Consider the following 23,009-nt stretch of genomic DNA (forward strand, 5'->3'; position numbering starts at 1 on the left):
GGAGTCTCCAATCTCAAGATATGTGAGAAGTATGTATGAGAAAGAGAGAGTTAGTTCCCTCTTTTGCTTCCAAAACAAGAACAGAAGGGTTTCAAATTAGGTGAAAAGTCAAAACCAAAGAGTATTTCTTCACATTGTTGTGAGCCTGTGAGATGTCTCACAACAGGATGTTGCAGTACTAAAACTCAGGTCAACAGCAACCATCAGAGTTCATGAGTGAGAATCACCCTATGGTGTTTCTACTGTTAAACTCCCATCTCTGGCTCAAGAAGCTCAAAGAGACTGTTTGGGATTACTGATTTTGTTCTTGCCTTTTTTCAAGTGCCGTCCCCTTCCTGGATGTCATCAGAGAAAAGATAGTGACAGAGGAAGGGACTTTGGGTCTTCTCTGGTATGGTCATTCAGATCTTCATATGGAAATGTATTTGATGTCTAAGTTAGCAAAGAAGAATTCGTTAAATTAAAGTAGGAAAGTACTTCTGCTGACAGTGTTAAATTCAGGCTTCTGCTCGAACCTCAGCTAACTTCAAAGCTTATCTGAGTTGCTCAGAGTCCTGCCAAGTTCTGAAAGTTTTTGAGGGTGGAGATTCCGTCACCTTTCTGAGCTGCGGTTCCAGTGCTTACCAAGTCTTCTGATTGAAATATTTTTCTTTATGTCCAGCTGGAGTTTTCTTTAGTGACAGTTGTCAGCTCTGCCTCCTTCCTTTTTGCTCTGTAACTCAGGAAGGTCTGGCTGGCTCTTATCTGTGACCTTCACCTTTCGGTGGGAGAAAGCTTCTATCAGATTGTGCAGCTTCCAACTCCCTGTAGCCTTCCCTTCTGCAACGGAAACAAGCCTGCCCCTCTCAGCTTCTCTTGGATTTTTTTTCTTTATCCTCCAACCAGCTCACTGTCATGGTGGCAGCCTTCTGGACTCTCTCCAGTTTGTTAGCATCTCTTTTTTAGTGGGAGTGGGGGAGTGACCTGAAAACCAGACTCAGTATTCCAGATGAGTCTGCATGAGTGCTGAGCATCAACAATCACCCCTCTCAATGCACTGCCTTTAGTCTTGCTAATGCAGCCTGCAATGGGGTTAACCTTCATTGCCATGAGAGCCTGTTGCTGATTCATGTCCAATAGGACTTTTGCATCTTTTCTTGCAGTAGTGGGTGTAGCTAGTTATTCCACAACCAGTGCTAAAGGCTGGGGTGGTTTTGTGCCAGATACTGGGCCCTGGTGTTTGCCTTATTATTTCTTAAATTCCTTGTATTTCACCAGTTTGTCATTTTTTCTGAATGGCAGCTCTGACACCCATTTATCAAGCACTCCACCAGTTTGTCCTCTATGAGCTTTCTGACTGTGTGTTCTGTAGTGCAGATGGTTGAAGATGACATGTATGTTGGAACTGATAACATTCCTGAGGAGTCAGGAAGTACTTGTAATTGGCCACCAGGAAGCTTTGGAACCACTGACCATTATTCTTAGAGCCTGACTATGCAGTCAGTCCCTCACCCATCTTGTATTCAGCCATTGAGTCCATGTCTCCCCTGTTTGGCCACAAGTGAGACAATGTTAAAAACCTCACTTGTATTGTCATGAAAGGCTGCCAGCGTGCTCCTGTCATTCAGAGATCACTGAAAGCAAACAGTGTTGTCGAGTTTGATTTGCTTCTGACAAATCTGGGCTGGTTATTCCTAGTCACCTTTATAAGCTTGGAAATGGTTTCCATATGATTTTTTTCTGTAACTTTCACAAGAACTGAGATGAGGCAGACCAGCCTGTAGTTTTTGTGATCTTCCAAGTTCTCTTTTTGGAGTAGAGGCAAAAAACTTGTTCTTTTCCATCACAGACAACTTTTCTTGTTCACCACGACATTCCAGCAATGGAATCAGGTTTGCAGTGTCATCCAAGAGCTCTCTCCTTTCCTCAGTCCTGCTCCTATGTACCTTTGTATCTTCAGCTTGCTTTGGACTTCTTACATAAGTGAATAGTACCTCTCTCCCCAGACTCAGTTGCTCATACATCATCAGGAAGGCTTAGGAGAAGACCTTAACCAGTAAAGACAAAGAGAAGGCATTTAGAAAGTGAGACCTTGTTGTCCTTCGTAGCTAGGTCACAAACTCAATTCTGTAGCTGCTTCTCATCTTCCTTGAGCTGCTTGTGTCTATAAGGCTCTGGTAATTGCAATTACTTATTTGAAGTCTAGTTGAATGAATTGGATGTATATGTTGGCTGTGATGGTAACGAGTGCAGGATTTCTAGCTGTGACTCAGAAGGCTTTTGTGGCTGGACAACTCCAACACCTCTGCAAAGAGGACCTCGGACAGTTCATGTTTGTTTTGTTATGCTGTACTCTATCCCAAGCAGAGAGCCCTTCAGCAGTGTCTGTATTCAATTTGTTTGCAAACCCCAGGTGCTCAGTGAGTGACTGTGTCTGTTGTAGAAGCTGCAACTGTGCAGCAGGCTCAAACTTCACCACATTCTCGAAATGCCGTTAAACTGCTTAATAGAATTCAAGGTGCTACAATGACCATAAGTCCAGTCTGGATGTCTGACTTCCAACAACATAAATGCCATTGGGGTAACAAAGCTTTTTAATCTTTGATCACTATAATTAACGAACTTCTATGAGTGTAAAATGGTCTGCCTTCTCCTCTCCCTTTTGATATTGTTAAAGGCTATAGGTGGTATGTTCTCATTACATGTTTTCTAAAGGCGTTTTTCTGTGAGTCTGTAGAGATAAGCAAGAGCTGAGGTGGGAGTGTGTTCAACAGCTGTTTCTATATATTCAGTATATGGAGAGAGTATGACGTGCACATGTAGATACATTTGAAAAACCTTAAGAAAAGAAAAATTAATGTCAGTAAAGTCTTGATAATGAGTGTAAAAGCAATATGCATTGTAGGATTTGCTGGTTTAGAATTATAGAATGGTTTACTTTGAAGGGAACTTAGAGATAATTTAATTCCAGCCTTCTTGCCATGTCCATTAGACCCAAGTTGCTGAAAGCCCCACCCAGCCTTGAACACTTCCAGAGCTGTGTCATCCATAGCTTCTCTGGATAACCTGTGTCAGGGCCTTACCACCCTCACAGCAGAGAATTTCTTCCTATCTGATCTAACCCTGCCCCTGCCATTTAGAAGCCATTCCCCTTGTCCTGTCACTCCATGCCTTTGTGAAAAGTCCCTCTCCAGCTCTCTTATAGCCCTGTTAGGTACTGGAAGGTGCCATAAGGTCTTCCCAGAGCCTTCTGTTCTCCAGGCTGAACACCCTCAGCTGTCTCAGCCTGTCTCCACGGCAGAGGGGCTCCAGCCCTCTGATCACCATTGTGGCCTCCTCTGGTCTTGCTCCAGCAGGTTCAGATCTTTCTTGTATTTGGGGGCCCCAGAGCTGGGTGCAGCATTGCAGGGGCTTGACAAGAGCAGAGGGGCAAGATTGCCTCCCTTGACCAGCTGCTCCTACTTATTTTGATCTAGCTCTGTATGCAGTTGGCTTAATATTATTTATATTTCTTTAAATATTTATTTACAGGCTGATAATTAGCACTTGAGAAGTGTATACAGTTTGCAAAATATCAGGTTGCAATATATGCAAGCATTTAATACTGGCTGGGGTTTTTTTCTACTTTTAATGTGTTTTCAAAAAACTCAGGAAAATTGAATCGCTTAGTAAGTGAACAGCTTATTGAAAAATGTATCTTTATGAAAATATATTTAAATTCGCTATGCTTAAGGGTATTTCAAGTAACATTTGATATGGCTTATGAAAAGAAAGATTGCCTGCAGTTGCCCAGTTTGAATCATTTTAGCCACTTCGCGATTTGAGAGCTCTGCCTTGCTTTGGTACCTTATTTGCATTCATGGGCAGGAAGAGGACTGTGCTTGGGCTCAAGGCCAGGGAGTAAACTTCACAGTTGAGTTCCGAAGTGTACACTTAAAAACTCCCCCTGACATCCTTAGCTCTGCAGTTTTCTACTCCCTGCTCTCAACTGAAATGTAGCTCTCATGGCAGTCCTTCCTCCTCTTCTACCAGTTCAAGCTTGCACCCAGAACAATCCTCTTCTGTCTTGTCTCCACAGCTAGAGATTGTTGGAGCGTGTTCTGGGACAGCACACCACTTTTTTTGCTTTCTAAAAAGAGAGTGAAATAACTCCTGAAATGTAGAAAAATACTTGACTCAGGTTAATCAGTTGTGTCTGCCTTTTTGTTAGTGTTTAGCACCTGGAAGCAGTCACGCTACAGTTGCAGAAGCCTCCAGCCAAGCAGCCTTTTCTTCACATCACAGCAAAATTTTGATCTTGGAAAAACTTGTCTTACTGGAATTTTACCCCTTGTGTAGGTTGTTCTAACTTCAGTCAAATTCCTGTTCACTAGGTTTAAGTTTGACCTGATTTAGTACATCCCTAGGTAGAATAATGTGTCTGCAGCTGTGGAAGCTGATGAACAAAAGGAGCAGAACCTATTTAGTGTCACTGGATTTAAATGTGCTGCCCACTAATATTTTACAACTCTCCTTTGTATCCTTTTCTATGTTCACAGTATGAGCCAGCTGGGTGTGGTTTTTCAAGCTCCGAGTAGGACAAGTTGGTATTGTGCTTATACAGAGCACATTCTAGTCAGTACCTGCTGTTTTATTTCAAATTTCTAGTAGCTGATTTACTCTTTTTTCCTTAAGGTAATGCTTCCCTAGGCTGGGTTCTGTAGGTCACTCTTGTCTCTAAATAATGACTGTGTAATCCAGGTTTGGTCACAGAATGGTATTGGCAGGAAAGATTCCAAGTCTCTAATAGGTTTATGGCAATTAATGAGATATAAAACTTGCATCTGTCTCTTGGTAGGAAAAGTTCAGTGTTCACAGTGTTCTAACAATGGTACCTGAAAATCAAAATGAACCACAGTTTAAAATTGTTTGAATTGCATTGTCCAGATTACTTTCTTATATGTTCTCCTTCCATTAACTTTCATTATTGGTGAAAAAAAATGATCCTATTGGTACAATGCTTGTAAGTTTTGAAGGGTTCTGCAGTAAAGCAAGCCAGTGCTGGGGAGCTGGGTTTTTTGGCACTTTGGAGCTGTAGGAGTAATAAAAGAAGCAGCAGATCAAGATGCAAATTCCAGATAAAATGCTGCTTTGTAAGAAATACAGCAGTTGCAGTTCTAAATTTTGGCATTCGTAGACTCTGTCCCTGTAAAGTTAGTGTAAAAGCTGTATCTAGATGTGATTTACAAATAATCTCATGAAAACTGCTGGCTCTATAAGAAACAAGTGCCTGTATAAATTATGAAAATCTCTGGTAAAGAGTATTTACTGTCAGCCTCAGTTATGCAAATAATTTCATTGTACCTTTAATTTCCCTTGTTATGACACACTAAATTATGTTTCTCAATATGTTTACTTTTATTTACTTTCAGAGTATATCATGGAAACATTTCAACTCGTACCCTCTTCCACACAAGACATTCAGATTGTTTTCATGGTAGGAGGGAAAAAAGGATAAGAGATGATTCAAAAACTATTGCACCTAAACACATTCTAAATGATATATAGTGATACCAGCTGAAATTGAAAGTTCAATTGTTCTAAATGTCATACGAACACAAACTGTGCCAGAAATCTTCATGCTGAAGAGACAGAGCACAGGAAATGGGCACTGTTACTGCTCTTGAGTGCAGATAAGGAACTAGGGAAAAGGGAGATTAAACAGACTTTTTTTCCAAGTGACTAAATCTGTGTCCAACTGACTGCTCAAAATTTAACAAAAGCACTTTCTGTTCTAAAAAAGATACCTCAAATTAATAGTAGCTTATGAAAGTCTTTATTGATGCAGATTTTCAGTGTGGCATGGAAAGCTGCTTAGCAAAATACTTGCAGAAATATTTTTTGGTGGACAGTAAGAAAAATACAGTGAGAGAAAAAGAATGGAAGAAGTTGTCTTAATGCTGTCTGGCATCAGGTCTTAGAGTTGGAAATGAGTTTCCATGTTCAAAAACATGAGATGTCAAAATAATGGCCTCCTAGAACATCCATTTTATCAGTGGGTCTCTAAAATATTTCATATATTTTGTGGAAATGGAAAAAAGAAATGAGGGTTGGAGATGGAAGATTGTTGTATAGGCAACTAAGTAGGTGTTGAAGCCTATGATTTGTTGTGGTTTATGTGGTTTGAGTTTTGGCTGGATGTACTGCTGGGATTTTAGGGCAAAATGTATAAGGAAAATAATTGTTTTGGCTTGATGCTTCCTGTGGTAGAGTCTTGTCCTGTCATTTGTTTAGGTCTTAGATTGAGATATGAAGAACCATTAAATAGGTCCTTTCAGTCTTGACAAGAGGACCCCTTTCATACCTTATCAGGATTATCCTTGTGTTTTATTACTACTAGAAATGAACCTCCTGTAAGTAATGCGAAAGTCTTGGAAAGCAAATGCTTTGGCTCACCTTCCTTCCTCTGAACCAAACTGTTCTGTGATGGGGAATTGCAGTGGTTCTGTAGGAAGCTCTTTGCTAATAGAGCCCAGAAGGGGTCTGGCCCCTGGGAATACTTCCTTACATGCAGATAATTAGAATGAGGAAAACGGAGACCTTGATATAATTGATTAGAAGTTACATGCTTGAAAGATTTGTAATCAAACATGTATGTGATATGTACCAAACAGAGCACTGATTTGTGTTTCCTGCTTTACCTTTAACAGGGATAATCTGATTGCTAGCTAAATTATGCCTTTGATTAATAGAAAAGCAATCAAGATTATCATAACTACCTGAAAGAACTTCTAATGGACTTCTTTTGAAGATTAGAGATATGGCTCAATTAAGTGTATAGCACTGGAATGTTTTTAAAAATTCCGGTTTCTGTCAAGTAATAGATCTTCCTGTCTAAATTGCTTGTGCTGCCGCTGTAGTGGAAGCAGCTTAACACTTCCTGTGAACTTTCCCCAAATCATTCCCCAGGCTGTAGACTGCTCCCATCCATGTGTCCCTAGTGCCCATCAGTAGCAGTTTTGATTCGACTGTTCCACAAAGGTGTGGGACAAAATAGGACACCTCCAAAACTGGCAAATCCCTTAACTCAGGAATGGAGCATTAGAGGGAATTAACCAGTTTAGTCATACATTGTAGGCTTTTATCACTAAAAGAAAATTTATATGGGGTTTCTCTTGGCATTCTTTACAGTCCTATCCTAAGAAGTAGTCTTTCATGGATAGAGGTGTATATAGGAGACTTGTTGGATTTCCTGAATAACTGTTGGTGCACCGTGTATAAATTTTTTAGTAGCCAATATGCATTATACATGCTTTCTCTCAAATGTAACTTTCTCTTTTTTAATGAATTCATGAAGGGAAGAAATAGAAAATTAGAAAGTCATGTTCTGAAGGGTGATCTTAGTTGTAGTTTAATTTGTAGCTTTCCTTGTAGGTGCAAATTTGTTTTCGCTTTCTGTTGTCGCTGGACTGTTTCCATCAGTGCTTCCTACAGCCAAAGCAGGATAGGTGAACCTGGTATCAGACAAGAAACTGCAACATTTTTCCTGTTGTTTTTTCATTGTCTTTGAAGTATGGGCTCCTTGCTGAGAGAACTTAAATAAGGGTTTTATTTTAGTATGGGAACTCAAGTTCAATCAATGACCTCTAGTCCCCTGGAACCGAGGTGTTCTTCGGGCTGCATCAGATGAAATCATCAGTCTTTCTAAGCTCTAGAGGAGCTGACTTTTAATACAGAAATTCTAATGACTTGGTATTTCTCCTTCAGGTGCCATATGAAACACTGAACAAGCGATTCCGAGCTGCCCAGAAGAACATTGATCGCGAGACCAGCCACGTCACCATGGTGGTGGCGGAGCTGGAGAAGACGCTCAGCAGTTGTCCTGCTGTGGACTCCGTTGTCAGTCTCCTGGATGGAGTTGTGGAGAAACTCAGTGTTCTGAAACGCAAGGTGAGAGCTGCTCTACCTTCACTGCAATGCTGTTTGCTTGGATTTTCTTTTCAAGATAACAGGCATTACTGGCTCTTGAAAGGCCTTAGAATGCACAGTGAAATCTTGCTTCACTGTGCTTAAGAAACATGATTTGGTGGTCCTTGGCTAACAAACTTCTGTTGAGAGATAAAATTAATATGTATTTGTAGTCCTGAAAAGGACTTTTCTTTGCTAACAGAAAAGAAATGGTAGCAAAATGAATTGATTTGTGTCAATTCCTGCTTGCCTAATGGAAAAGTTTGTGCAATTGAATTAATTGATCGCTGGAATAGCAAAAGAGGTAGAAGATGAAGCTGAAAAATGTGAAACCCCTAGTGCAGGAATAGTTGAATGTGGTGTTGAGACTTCTCTGCAGAAGAAAGTGCAAGTTGTCCTGCATTGTTACTTGAAAATTTTTTATAAACACTCAACTTGCAGTTTGAGTGATTCCTAGGGAATATTAAGAGCCTTTTAAACAAAATTTGGCAGGATAACCTGCTTCTAGCTGTTAAGCTTGAACAAAATATAACGAGTCTTTCATGCCTTTACCACATCTTCCTTAGAAAAAGATATATATGTTCTCAGAAAAAGAAATATAAGCCATCCTTATTTTGGATGGGAATATTACTCATCCCTGGAGTCATCAGAACACTTACTTGAAACAAGTCTTGCAGAAAAATGAAAATAGCTGTCGCCTGACTTGAGAGCAGTGCTTCTCCAAAAATAAATAGATGAAACATAGTAGCAGAGTCATTTCATTAAAACTTAAATGAAATAACCAACAGATATAAATCTTGAGACAGTACTATGTGAAGCATCAAAATACCTTGGAGGTTTGCAACATGAAAATAATGCTGTCATATGTGTTGATTTGGGTTTTTCTGCTTGAACAAGTTAGCTAGGTGTTGAAAAGCTGTTCTGCAAAAGACTTGATAAATTAATTGCTCTTTTCATCCTCGGATTGTGAGACATAAAGAGGTCTTAAAGGATATGTTTTCTTCACTTCTCCATTACTTACAGAAAAACAGGAGCTATTTCTGAAAGAGGCGTTGGATGTTGCTTGTAGGTGTGTAGTAATGATGTGGAGGAGTAGAAGTTATTTACTTGTTAAAGCTTTGCTGACTGTGGGGGTGTGTCTGAAGGCATTGCTGAATGTTTTGGGTGCAAAGCTCCATTTTAGTTTAATTGCTCATTTGTTTTTGACTGCCTGAAAGACTGGGGAATCTTATGGCTGCTCAGAAAGAACAAAAGACCCAAAAAATTGTTTAACAGTAAAAGTCCTCTGAAATACAAAGGTCTTGTTTCTGCTCCAAACCCTCAACTCCCAACTGTCTTCTCTACAATCTCTAATCTCCTCTAAAAGCCCCGAGCAAAGTGATTGTTTTCTTTAGAGCCTTTGTGGAATCTTTGTTTTCTCCTGTCTTTAGACAAGGATCTCATGAACTGCTGAGATGGCCATAATAGAATTAGATGGTTCCTTTATTTAACACCTTACTCACTCTTAAAAGAGAGCTTTTAAACACAGCAGATTTATTGGGTTCTGAAAATGATCCTAGGGAAACCTAGGCCTTTGTGTTTTCCCTTTTGTATCCTGTTTAATATGCTTATTCCCTCAATTTCTGTTCATGTCCAGCAGGGCAAGTCCAGATAGACTTGCTTCAGAGGGTTTTGTAAAGGAGCTGTAGCCCTTCTGAATGTACTAGAGGAACCAAAAAACCTGCAAGAGCTGTTATAGGTCCAGATACAAAGCCATGTAAGAAGAGCTCTTTGGAAGGAGAAAGATTCTAACCTTTGTGCCTGGCTGCCCTGAGTTCTTAGTTATATTCAGATTATTTCTCAAAGTTGCCTTCACATCTGATGATACTGCAGATATCTAAAAAGTGAAAGTGTGTTTTGTCTTGAGTTAGTATTTGCTTGCTGAATAGGAAGAGACCCAGTTTATAACTCAAACAAAATACTTGTCTCCAAACTGTATGTTACAAATTAAAGTCAGCAGAAGAAGTAACTCAGACTTCAGTAGTAAAAATAACTCATGTTACATATGTTTAATGAATGTTATTAAGAGAGTCTTGTGTAGTGACTAGTGTTTTAGATACTTGAATTTGGTATCAAGGGCCAGATCAGAGTCAGGCTTAACTGGGGGAAGAGGGGAATAAGCTCGGTGAGCTTTCCTTGCAAGTCTTCTCTCATTTCACTTTACTTTTCAACTACTGATCCTTCCAGAAGTCTGTCTATGGGCAGACATGGTAAATTAGAACAATCTGTGCTTGCAGAGCTGGAGCTGTACCTTATACGATACTATGGTTTGAGTTCTGGAAAGGTGGCTGTGTCAGCATGGAGTGCAGAGTGGGCTGCCAAAAGCCTGCCAGGTTCTGCCTGTACCTTCCAGCTGCCAGAGCTGTGCAGTCATTCACACATAAGCCAGCATGTTTAAAGTCACCACAGGGCAGCCTAACTTGCAGTTGCGTCACTAGTGATATATTGCAGATGGGAAAGGTACTAGCTATCCTCTGCTGATTTACCTTTACCTTAGCAGGTACATAAAGGTACTGCCAGCTTTCTGGAGTTCTGTAGCCTGACATGGGCCAGTTGTCACATGCAGTGTACTGAATCAGCCAGCTTGGAATGATGGCTTTAGGGTTGAAGGAAAGCAACTATAAGCTGAGTGTTATGGTTTTAATTAAAAAAAAAAAAAAATTGTGGTAATACCCTGTGGGAGTGGTGTGTGTTTTTTTGCTGGGTATGCCAATATGTTGGTTTAAAATCATCAATCTAGTTCCTCTGAACAAATGTTTTCCTAAGTAAAGCTCCTTAACGAGGGGATGTTTCCACTTGTTTCCACAGTAGCAGAGTTATATAAAATAGTACCAGTTTAACAAAATGATGATTTTGGAAAACTGCTTTTAGATCCTTGAATTGCAGGTGCCAAGAGGCCAACCATTTGTTTAATTTCCATTATTGCATGACCAATTAAAATGGCTGCTGTGTATTAGAAGTAATGTGGGTTTACTCTGCATCACTCCTCAGTAGAACTAATCCAGCAGGACAGCTGCTGAAGGAAGGAGCCATGCATGGGCTAGAAGTGGAAATTTTGCTTTTCAACTGTTTGGACGGCAAACCTTCACAAAGCTCTTTGCAGGCTATTACAGCAGTCGCTGCCATAGTTGATACATTTCTGGTTTTGGATGAACTGCAAATTAAGCAGAAAAATGTATATATTCATAATGTCAAATATATCAACACTTACTTCTGTGCAAGAATATCTCAGAACAGGACCAGCCATGCAGAAACGTATGCACTGCCACAGGAAATATTTCTAAACAAAAGAAACACTGCTGGGAGAAGCTGTATAATATATAGAGAATGCTTACAAGCAATTATTGTGTTTTGCTTTAAAAGGAGATGGGAAATGTGTATCTCTTACTGTTAGTTTTTACTTTTTAGGCTGTTGAGTCAATCCAGGCAGAAGATGAAAGTGCCAAGCTCTGCAAACGCAGGATTGAACACCTGAAGGAGCACAGCAGTGACCAGCCAGCTGCTGCCAACATGTGGAAGAAGAAACGCATGGATCGTATGATGGTGGAACATCTCCTACGCTGTGGCTACTACAACACAGCTGTCAAACTAGCCAGGCAAAGTGGGATTGAGGTGGGTGGCAGTGTGGACTAACTTGCTAACAAAATGGTAGTAAAGAGGAAGCTGGGAAATGAGAACAAGCTGCTTTAGCCTTGTAGCAGTTGTTTTTATGTATTGGTGTGCCTTCCTTGCTAATGTTTATCTGTTAATCTTTTTTGGCTTGCATTTGTTCTCCTTACTTGGCATAAATTGTGTTTTAATGTATTAGGTCAAAATTGAAGGCATAATCTTTAGTCACAAATTAAATGCTTTTAGACAAACACCTTTCTCGTTGAAACTCAGATTAATTCTCAAATGCCATACAAAATTTCTTGTTAGAGGCCTTTAGGCTGCTGATTAAGCAGGTGGTGGAGCTTCTCATCTGTCTAGCCCCACTCAGCTGATATGTGTAGGTGACCAGACTGAGCAGAACAGCATTTGCTGATTGCAGGAACAACTCTTCTGTTGTATCATCCTTCTGTTTAATACACTGAGAGGAAGGCTGGCTTTTACTTGGGAAAATAAATTTTGATACAATTTGGGTTTTTTAGTAGCCACTATGTCTTTTATTATCTTAAGAATGTTTTGCTTGTTTAACCATTTTATGATTGTTGCTTTCCTTTTCATTGATTAGCCAGTTGGTTTTGCTTGGCTTCACAGTGGGTTATGAAGTGTTTGGAGTTTGTGTACTTCGGTGTAGCTTCTTTATGCAGACCAATGAATCCTGATTGTAGTAGTCTGACAGCCACGAGGACATTAAAACTGATTTTTTTAAGAATTTGCTGTTTGTCTAGAGAAATCCTGTTTTGCAGATTTTTAGGTAGCCTTTGCAGTTTGATCCTGAGTAATCCTTGAATCTTCTTTTGATACTTCCGATTCCAGAAGGCATGCAACTCTTCTAATTAAAATCTTACTCTTAAAAAGATGCTGAAAGTTGAGTTCTCTTACATGACTTATGTGCTTTGTCTTTCTTAGGTGGAATAGTTGAACACATCTCTCTCATTTTGTTGGGGAAAAATATATTTTTGTTACTCATGTCAAATTACAGAGCATATATACTTGTTCTTTGTCGTGTAACAGGGACCTGTTTGTCATGTGTCTCTTATTCCTTGGCTGCTTTACTGGTCTAATCCTGTTCAGCCAGCAGCAATTTCAGTAAATGCCAAATAGGAAATGGCATGAAGAGGCTGAATGGAAGTGAGAGGGGAAGTTACAAAGTATTAATAGGAAATAGTCCTGAAAAAATCAGCTGAAGGGGCTGTTGTGCCTCACTGGAGATGCAGCCCATGCACGTGAGTCAAAAATACCCAAGGCAATTAGGCTGGGATAACTGCAGCTTGACTGGTCAGCAGCTCTCCCACTTCTGGTGGATGTTTGCCTCTGCTTTGAGCAGGAGCTCATCTCTGCTGAATCATCATGTTACTGTACCTACTAGGTCTGCTGAAAAAGCACTATGGAAATATTTTCACTTTCATAGCCAGCTCTATTATGCCTGATTAAGTAATGTTCAGCTTTGGTTTGGACATGAGCATGGGAGCCTGTCATGACATACTGCAAGACTCTGTGGTAAAAACATCATACTTAAAGCTTTTAATTCTGTTTATGGAATAGAAAATTTTGTGTTAAAAAGGAAGCTTTAAATAAGATTATTTACCTTCTGCCTGCAAGCCTAATTCTTTTAATTTGCATAACATCAGAGTAACTAATAACACAGAACATAGTTGCATTTTTAATGCAATGAGGCCATTTTTCTTCTAGTTTGCTCAAATTATGCATTTTAGTCAGCATTATGGTTTGTTTTGCCTTAATGAAGATAAGGCTTCCCTCAGTTTCTCTGCTTTGCATTTGGTCTTTCTTACTGTATGGTGATCATCTTTGTGAACAGCTTTTACAGTGTAGGATACTGGGATTTGTTTGTTATACAGCATCTGTGGTTTTGCTGGCTTAATAAGACAGCAGCTTTGTTTCTTGTTCTTTTCTTGCTAAAGAATGTGAGCACTGAAATGTTCTCTAATGCTTACTAATGTAACTTTGCTGTAGAGGTTGCAAAATACCATCTTATTCTCTCATCTCAAATAATCTCTGTTTACTGTGGTCTCACCTGGCATTTTGATTAATATCCCCACCACCAGTCTTGTCTTGATTTTGTTACCACTGAATAGATATTATACCTTAAGTAAGAACCTGAAAAAAGGGGCTGTTATTGTTCAGCTTGTCCAGCAGCCAGAGGTGAGGCTGGTAGATAAGTTAAGCATGGCCCAGTGATGTATTCTCGTGGCAAAGACAATTCAACAGCACTCAGGGTTGCACTGGGATCAGCAGCAGAGGGGAGGTGATCCAGCCCCTCTGCTCTGCACTGGTTAGACCATCTGGAGTGCTGCACCCAGTTCTGGGCTGCCCAGCAGACACAGGGACTTGTGGAGTCTCCCTGTACTTGGACATACTCAAAACCAGACTGGAATGGGAAAGATCCCAAGTAACCTGATGATGACCCCGCTTTGAGCAGGGACACTACACAAGTTCCAGATGTCCCAACATCAGCCATTCTGTGATTCTGTTCCTCTGATTGGTGCCCTTTGCTGCTCTTTGGAAAGGCTGAAGGAAGCAGCTCTTTCCAATTCAGTTGTAGCTTGGGGATCCTAGGTGAAACACTTTCCAGTAGCTGTTAGACCAGTCTTGAGAACAAGTGTCAGCCTGCCTGATTTAAGTTTCTTGTGTGGCTCCTGAATATGAAGAGACTTGCAGAGCTGCCAAGGTGCTTCATGGGTGAAGCAGGTCAGAAAGGATTCTGCTTCGGTGACGAAAGGAAAACCATTGAATCATCCCTGTGTGTGAGCAAACTGTCTGCTGTGTACTGTTGGCAAAGATTGACTATGTGCCCTTGTGTCCAATTCTAATAGTTTTTGATGGTCTGTGACAAATTTTAGGCTATTTTCTAAATTAATTACCTCCATAGGAATGATAGGCTATGAAATACTGTAGTAGAAGTGCTTAAAAACCGTGGTTATAAATTAGGAAGCAAACAAAATGGAAAGCAATGGTGGATGTGAAAAATTATAGGGAAATTTTAAATATCAGAGTTATGATCTAGCTCAAGTAAGGAATAACTTTGGGGATAAGGCATTTATACAGCATAAAATTATGGCAATATAATAAATAAATTCCAAATGTTAAATATTTGTTACATGTCTTTAAAGAGAAGTAACGCTGCTTGGAAAAGTAAACGAGAATGTGAGCAAGATTAAAATAAGAGCTGACAGTCAAAGACACAAATGTTTGTGCCAAAGTAAATATGGGGTAGAAGGGTATTGTGGACTTATTTCTTGATGTCTTCTGGCTCCATAATGATGTGAAAAACCGTTTGGGTTGAAGATCCAAACTAGATGTTAAGGGGTTTTTTGTTGCATATGAGTAAAACTCATCAGTATAGGCTTATTAGATGAAGTAGAATCAAAATAAGGTCATCATTACAACCTTGTAATGCCACACCAATATAAAAATGCCTGTTTTCATATGCAGACTCATATTTTCAGCTGACAAGGTGGTCTGTTAACTTCGACTTTATTTCATGTTCAGCTACACTGCTATCAGATTTCTGTGCCATTAATTGATATGCAAATCTAGTTTAGGAAGAGTGGTGTTCCAGTAGGAAGTTGGTTTCTATTTGTAGATAAATTTTATAATTAGGCAATGTATGTGCTGCTTAGTCTACTGTTTCTGGAGGTGGTGGGGTTTTAAATTTTAAGTGTTTTTCCAGCTCTTTCCTTAATAGGGTAGGAAGAAAAAATAAACATATGAAGTGTCCTTATATTCTTTGCTTAATTATGTATAGCTGTAGTGATTTTTGCCTGTAGGATTGAAAACAAACCCAGATTCTGAAGCTTCCAGTCTCCCTTATCATATGCTGTAAATCCTCTTTCCATGTTTGCTTAGCTTATTTTAGTAAAAGAATGTATCTCTGCCTTAATGCTCCTGCTGTACAAAAGCTGTACAAGTGGCAATGCTTTTCTGTGAAGGATAGTATAAATTCAACCTAATTTTTAGTGTGTTGGGGCAGGGAGCAGATTATTTAAAAATCTATAATTCACTGAGGAACAGAAGAGCTACTGCACCCCTGGGCAGGATGGGCAGTGACACAGTAATGTGGGCAGTTAAATGCTTGAGTTGAAAAATCTCTTAAATTGCTTAAAACTGGTTGATTTGACCTTAAATCGGGGATTATGTATATCAATTAAAATTCTACCATTTAATGTTCTTAGATCAGTAATTAAGTACGTGCATCACCCTTCAAAGATACTTAACCAGCCCTTTGCATTCATATTGCAGAGTGCTTTTTGCTTTTGAGAATTGGACAGGTGAAAAACTGAGTATTCCACTGACTTCAGAAGTTTTGTCTAGACATATGACCATTGTCAACATTGATCAGTATTAGAAGGGCTTCTTGACACTTCAAGTATTGACAATTGACACAGTCCCAAAAAGATAACAATTTTCTTGAAGTGGGAGATCAGGTCTCCTGTTACTGTCAGTAGTTCCCTTCCTGAGCAGAACTTCTACATCTGTGGTAATGGTTATTCACTGGAGAATATCACAACAGGACAGATACTAAAAAGCCATTCTAAAAATATTTGTCTTTCAAAGCAATAAATACATTTATTTTAAAAAGATAATTTTGTTTAAATAAGGAATAGAAGTCACTGGGAAAATGGATTATCTTCCATTCTTCTCTCCCTCCCATTTGGTCCAGTTAGTATTTTTTACTGCATCATTGCAGCTTCAGTTTTTGTAAAACTGTTTTTGGAGAGATTAGCCTAACTAGAAAAGATACCTGCAACAAATTCAAGTGTCTTCCACTCTCTCAATTTTGTTACAGAAAACTGAGAAATCTTATTTAATGTCCTATGGTATAAGAGAAACTTGAATGCTTAAAGTCAAGCTTCATGGCTTTTGACCAAGTATCTGATCTCTTTTCCTATTCAATGTCAGCGTTCCTTTTTCCGACCCCGAAGTTAAATGTTCTTTCCTTGCTTTAGAAAAGTGTTCCTCAGCGCTGTGATATGGATCCTTCAGCTGACACCTCAATAGAACACTGCTGAAGGATTTCTGTCTGATATGGGACAAAATCTTCCTGAAGCTGCTATTTTTGAAGTAATCCATTCCCCAAATAACTGTTTCTACTTGATAACTCCCTCAGAAAATGGGAGATGGAAAATAACCTGTACATTTGAGTATCGCAAAAAGAAGCACTGTTAAGTCAACTCAAAATAATAAAAGCTGAATAAACAAATACTTTAACAATCATACAAATGTACCTTTAGAAAGCCTCCTTGTTAAGATGCATAGTCCAAGAATGGCTTATAGGGAAACACACACATATGTATTAAAGTAATTAATCAAAACACATTTATGCTCATAACAATTCAATTTCAAATAGGTAAATAATATTCATCATAATGCTTGAATATGTTATTTACTTCACTGTCATGCAGAACATAGCCAAGCTAAATTTCCAGATGCAGGCTGAATGGTAAAAGGTGTCTTTTGCCAGGAGCTATTTGTGTCCCTCTCCTGTGACTTGCTGTTCCCACACTAGAGATGCTTCAGGAAAACTATGTATGAAGGAGCTCCTAAACTGGCATAACTGATTTAAAGGTGCCAGGACTTTTGCTTGTGCTGCTTGGAGGTTCCCTGCAGTACCAGGCTACAGAGAGCTGCTCGGAAACTCCTTTGAATGTGTTTTGGCTGTACCTAGCGTAGGCATGGCAACTTTGAGTAGATTGGTATAATGAATGTCTGGGTGTGTTCATCTGAATTTCAAAGTGCTGCAGTTCCTGCACAGCCTTACATCTGCAGTTTGTCTCAAGCATCCTGAGGAATTAGAATTATGTAAATGTGAAATAGTCAAGATCGAAGCAGAATAACAAACTTCCTCATTACAAATCATTTGACACTTCAAAAGCCAACAACATGAATTGTGCTGTTATGTTGAACATCTTGTTTTTTTCAGTCCATTTAGACAAAGTGGGTTACCTGTAGTGTATCATAACTGAGCTAATTTATTACAAAATACTTAGTCTGGAAGGCTGATGATGCAAGTAAAATTCTTGAATTGAAATTTTATCTAAATTTTATCACCTGGAGATTACCCAGGAGTAGAAGAGGTTTGGGTTCAGTTATGCATCTTCTTACTGTCCTTTCTTCCTGCCAGACATTCCTTCAAAGTGTAAATCTTACTTCCCATTTAACACTTGCTCCTACTACTACATTAGATGATGGGATAATGTTTTGTTAGAGAATGTGTGTAGCTGTTAATACAGACTGATCTTACGTGGACAAAAGCTGCAGGGCTTGTGCTCCACTAGCAAAGGATTGGGTGCCTTTCCTCTGCTAGAGGAGGCTATGACAGAAAACAAGGCACTTCTTTTCTGGCCAGTGATGCATCTTAAGCTCAAGAGGCTTTGTCACGCTACTGTAGTGTAGTCATTTATTACTGTACTTAGCGTGGTATAATATGCTGATGGGTAAAGGTGCAGCCATTTGCTGAGCTACAAAAATTGCTGAGGCAGGAGCAGAGGATGCATTTGGAAAACAGATTGTTGATAACCAACCTCAGTGCTTGCTCCAACTCTGAGGCTCTTCCAAGCAGCTTGTGTCCTTGAGTGAAAGGACATGGAAGAAACACTTCTTTTTGCTTGGCTCTGGAGCAGCAGTACCAGAATATGTATAGTTTTGGTGACCGCACTTTAAGGAAGTGGTTAGAAAAATTGGAGGAAGATTACTGGAAAATGTTATGGGTGGGTGCTTTTGGTAGGTGTGAGAGCAGAGGTCAAATACCAAGGAGTTTTGTAATCTAGTCAGAAAAATTGAAGTTGGACACAAGTTTAGAACATGAATTAATCCCTATAACTAATCAACAAAAGTACCAGTACCCTCTCATGTTATACAAAGACCATGCTCTTCTGACAGACACTAAGTGTAAGATGCTGGGATGCTTCAAAAATAAGCAGGCAGAAGTAAAAGATCTGTGCTACACTGAGGATATGGAAGATGCTGTCATGTGAAAGCTCTACTGTACACCATGGGTACTCTGTTTACTTTGTAAACAAAAACATTTCTGGCTCTTCTGATGGTGAATCTGTGGTTTGAATGTCTGTTTTTGCATTTTTTCCTCAATAAGTAGCTCTGCAGCTGGCTTTGAATAGGACATTCTGTCAGTTACTCTGTTTAGTTTCTCTCTAATCCTGTTAATGTGTGTAGCATTATAACACTTAATAGTGGCTTAATGAACTTCAGACAATGTTATTTTATGAGTGGAGAGTAAGGAGGCTCCTTACTGCTAATTTGTGCCTCTCTTTAACTGGCCTTCAGTAATTTTGGTGTTGCTGTATTGTCACCACCTATGGGATTATTTTCTTAATTTATGTCTCCCTTAAAAGTCAGTGTAGTTCACATGTACCCTGTGTTGACTTTGAAGAAACTGTTACTCCAGCAGCCTTTTATTCCTGTCTTGTATAGGGGCAGAGGAATTGGATTGTGGTCCCAATTCCTGTTACTGCCATCAAAACCACCTGCACTGTCCCCCTCTTCACCTGCATCTCACTTTTCCTTCCTGCACTGCTTTCAATGTGACTGTAGTGTGTTCCAGGTTTCCTGCTCCTACCAAGTGATGCCTCTTTCAGTGTTTCCCCACTGTGGAAATACACTGACCTCTTCTTTCCAGCTCTCCTGTTGTCTTACCTTGTAACTTCTTGTGTTTGCCTTCTCCATGAGTTGTGTAACAACAATCACAGCCTGAGATGATGCCTGGATTTGCTGTGGGTTCATCACAGGGGAAATTTTAACAAATGCATATATTAATGTAGAAGATTAAATTGACCTCTTTGTTTGTAACTGTTCATTACTGCATTTCTATTTCACTTCCATAGAACTAAATTATGCTGAAGGTTGTGTTGCAAGTGGAGAGTGAGTAGTCATTAAAAGCTTAACACAGCTTTTTCTGAAGTTGTTTGAGTGATCTAAGTGTTTATTGTACTTCATATACAAGTAGTTTACCATGCTGCTGAATGCTGAAGTGCATCAGCAAAGCCTTTTTTATGAGGGTAGTGCTCTTATGCATGTAATGTGTGTAGATAGATAGATAGTCAATCCTATTAAAGCTGTTATTGGTACATACTCTTGGCATTGAGCCTCTGATAGCTTGAGGCATATTGGCCTATTTTCAATTTCATATTGATACTAGTAAGCAATTAAAAATAAACAATTTGCATTTTTGAAAAAATGCATAAACAGCATCTTATGATATTATGAATTGCTTATTTTATATAACAAATAGCCTATTTTATGAGAGATGCTTTTTTCCACTGAGAAAACTTTCATTTCTACAAAATGCTGCCTTATCTCACTGAATCAAATCTTTTATTTTATCTTGTTTAAGCCTAACATTTCTTTTTTGATGAATTAATCTTGTTTTGAGAATAGCTTATGGGAGATTTGAAGATATTAAGTATTGTATGTTCGAGTACTCATTTCTGGTTGGTTTTGAGCCCTGCTGAAGATTCACTAGATATCTAATGTGAAACATTCTGGAGGTTATATTAATACATAAATGTTCATATGAATTATAAGGAATTTTATCATACATTCCTTCTGACAGCTTTCCAGACTTGTGACTGGAGATCTCATAAAGTACTTCAGCTCATATGCATACTGGAGACCATTGGAGAGGAATGACTTGACCTGACTGCTCCAAATTTTAAAATGTTACGTAAAAATCCTCACGTGAACACTACATTAATTTCTGTAGTTATTTTGCTATTGCAGAAAAGATGTTTTTGTTCTTTCTGAGTCATTTGACCTACAATCTCATGCAAAGTTGCCATTTTTGTTGCATCTTATGCTGAAAATTCTGAGCAGTTTTCTTGGTGAATTTAGAGCCACACATGTAGATCTGTTTTTTTTCCGGTTTACTGCTGAATTCTCTTAGTTGTGCACAATCTAAAGTTACAGCCTTTGTTTGGCTTTAAACTCAGTTTAAATTCACATTTTGATATATATTTGCCAGTTTGGTTCACAATTTTATAATAGGCATAGCTGTGCTTAATTTTAAATTCATGTGGAGCTTCTATATATGCCAGTTAAACCAAATTACCCTGCTGCATTTATACATATCTTCTCATTATTTCACAGCTATTATTCTTTACAACCTTCACTGTATTTTTGTGAATCACTTCTTTTCTGTATCACAACCACATAAATTCATAAGTTCTGAGCCCATTTCTGTTGTTCTCCTAGTTTTGGTATTTCAGACTAGTGCTCATTTTTGCTGCAGTCTTTCCCTCTAGTGAGGGCAGGTGCTGAAGTCTCCTGAAATCAAGGCACTGCTAAGGAGAGCACCCTGGCAAGGAGTGAGCTGCCCTGAGAGTTCAGCCCATCAGCTCCTGCTCACGCTCACCAGAGTCCAGAATCTGTTCAGAGAAGGGGATGTGCATAAACATGCTTGGGATATTCTTACTAAGAACCCATCTGAGCAAATGGGATCCAGCTTTTATGTTGGCCAGGAGTATGTATCTAGTAATCATGATCATCAAGGCATCCTCATTCTTCGTAGTATTTTATACCTAATAATTGGAGTTCTGTGCAGAATCATAGGGTTGGTAACCTCCCTCCCTGGAGGCACTTGCAGCTTAAAAAGAAGCAGTGATATTTTAAAAGCTATATATATGTAAATCAGGCAGAGCACAGGGTGATGGATAGCTGTATTCTTGTTTAAATAAGTATCTCTGCTTTCACTAAAGTCTCTTCAGCCTTCCTGTGCAGTTTTCTCTAATAATAAATGCCTTCTCTGGAGTTTTCACTGTTGTAACGAAATTAAATAGTTCTTTTATGATAAAGGTCACCCAGTGTTGAGATAGTTACCCTTCTAAAATCTGGTTAGTGACTGTTGTACAGAAGGGAAAGTTAGTTCACTTTAGTCCAATACTGTTTTTTTAAAGCAGAAATTAACATCCAGGTGGTTCTGCGTGGTTTGTACTGAGCTCCGCCCATGAGTGTTTGGATAATTGTTGCTGATACTTAATGGAGCAAGTTCTCCTCCTTGAGACTTTTGAGACTATTTTTCTGTACAGTTGTAGAATTAAATGAAAGTTTCATGTAAATAAGTCTTCTTTGCCAACCTCAGGTATTGTGTGTTTGTAATCAAGTGATTTGTGCAAAGTTTAATGCACAGGGAGCTGGAAAGTGTGAGCTACGATTTATGGTTTGATTGCAGCACTGAAATAATCTGTGTGCAGGGTAGGGCTCTCCGTACTTCTGCAGTACTGGCAGGAAAGTATTGCAACTCCCGTTCCAATGTGAAAGCTGAAAGTGTGAAATGGAGACGTTACTGTTGTAAAGAGGGTAATTAAAGAGTTTAGAATTCCTTTTTAGTTTAAATACAAGTCAGAAAATGTTTGCCATGGTGCTGAATACTGTGTCATTTCAAGGGGGAGTGTGTGGAAACAGATTTCTTGCTTCTGCTTTTTCTGCACCTGCAAAATCAAGTGGCAGTATTTCTCGAAAATTGTGTATTTACATTTACTCAATTTTATATGTAAATTATATAAGAGAGGCGTTTTGTAGCAGCCTGTGAAATCTTAATCCTGTTTTGCAGGCTGAGAAAGACAATGTTTCTGTATGGTCTGCAGCCTGTACAACTGAATTGCAGAATACTTTCAGAAAGCTATTCAGGATTGAGGTCTTAACGGGGATTTTTTTGACTGGGACATAAGAAACTTGTTATAAATGCTAAACTGGTTCCTGTCCATCCAAGATGAGGCAGACAATTTGTACTCCCAACTGGCCTGTGTAGAAGAGCTGTGCTGGTTTTGATAAATCCTCTGATACTCCTTTCTTCTGTTTCCTTAGTCCTAGCTAAGGAGGAAGCAGCAAGAGCAGGCACCACCAGAAAAGATAGGAAAGTATGATTGAATTTAAAAAATTCTGTGTGACATGTGGGGTTTTTAAAGGTTTATTGCCTAATTGTGTCTTAGTATTTTTGTGGTAATCGGTTTGCATGATTAAGACTTCTAACTACTACTAATCAAATGCAAAATCTATTCCTGTCTCTACAAAAGGATTTCTTAATGCTTTTTTTATATTGTTCTTTAACTTTCTATCAAGTCAACAGAAAAGAAAATCCTATTTATTGGTGCAGTTTAAATGTAATTGTTGGTTCTGAAAGAAACTCTTTTAATTTAAAATCTTCTCCTCTGTTTTCTGGATACATACTGTCTATTTAATAGAGAAGACTGCCAAGCTTTGACTTCTTTTGGCAACCGCGAATCTAATTAGCATTTCTGTTAAATAGAACCTTTTACATTTTAAATTCTCAAAAGCAATGTAGAAATTCACTTTCTATTTAAGAGTTTTGTCTGCCTCTGCAGCAATTGCAGTCTTTTTGCTCATAGTGGAAGGCTGCTCTACCAACA

The 23,009-nt window shown here is 39.0% G+C and overlaps 1 protein-coding gene across 8 annotated transcripts in view; it reads left to right on the forward strand.

Moving 5' to 3' along the window:
* The window catches only part of MAEA (macrophage erythroblast attacher, E3 ubiquitin ligase), a 49,584-nt gene that overhangs the window by 10,273 nt on the left and 16,302 nt on the right, over positions 1 to 23,009 (forward strand). For all 8 annotated transcript variants that reach the window (XM_088163019.1, XM_088163017.1, XM_014895216.2 and 5 more), the window contains 2 exons: positions 7,726 to 7,908; positions 11,374 to 11,577. In XM_088163019.1, coding sequence (XP_088019145.1) covers positions 7,801 to 7,908; positions 11,374 to 11,577 — 312 coding nt within the window. In that variant the 5' untranslated portion in view covers positions 7,726 to 7,800. The remainder of the gene's footprint in view (positions 1 to 7,725; positions 7,909 to 11,373; positions 11,578 to 23,009) is intronic.

The sequence above is a fragment of the Sturnus vulgaris genome, chromosome 4 (assembly GCF_052056855.1).
Source record: "Sturnus vulgaris isolate bStuVul1 chromosome 4, bStuVul1.hap1, whole genome shotgun sequence".
NCBI lineage: Eukaryota > Metazoa > Chordata > Aves > Passeriformes > Sturnidae > Sturnus > Sturnus vulgaris.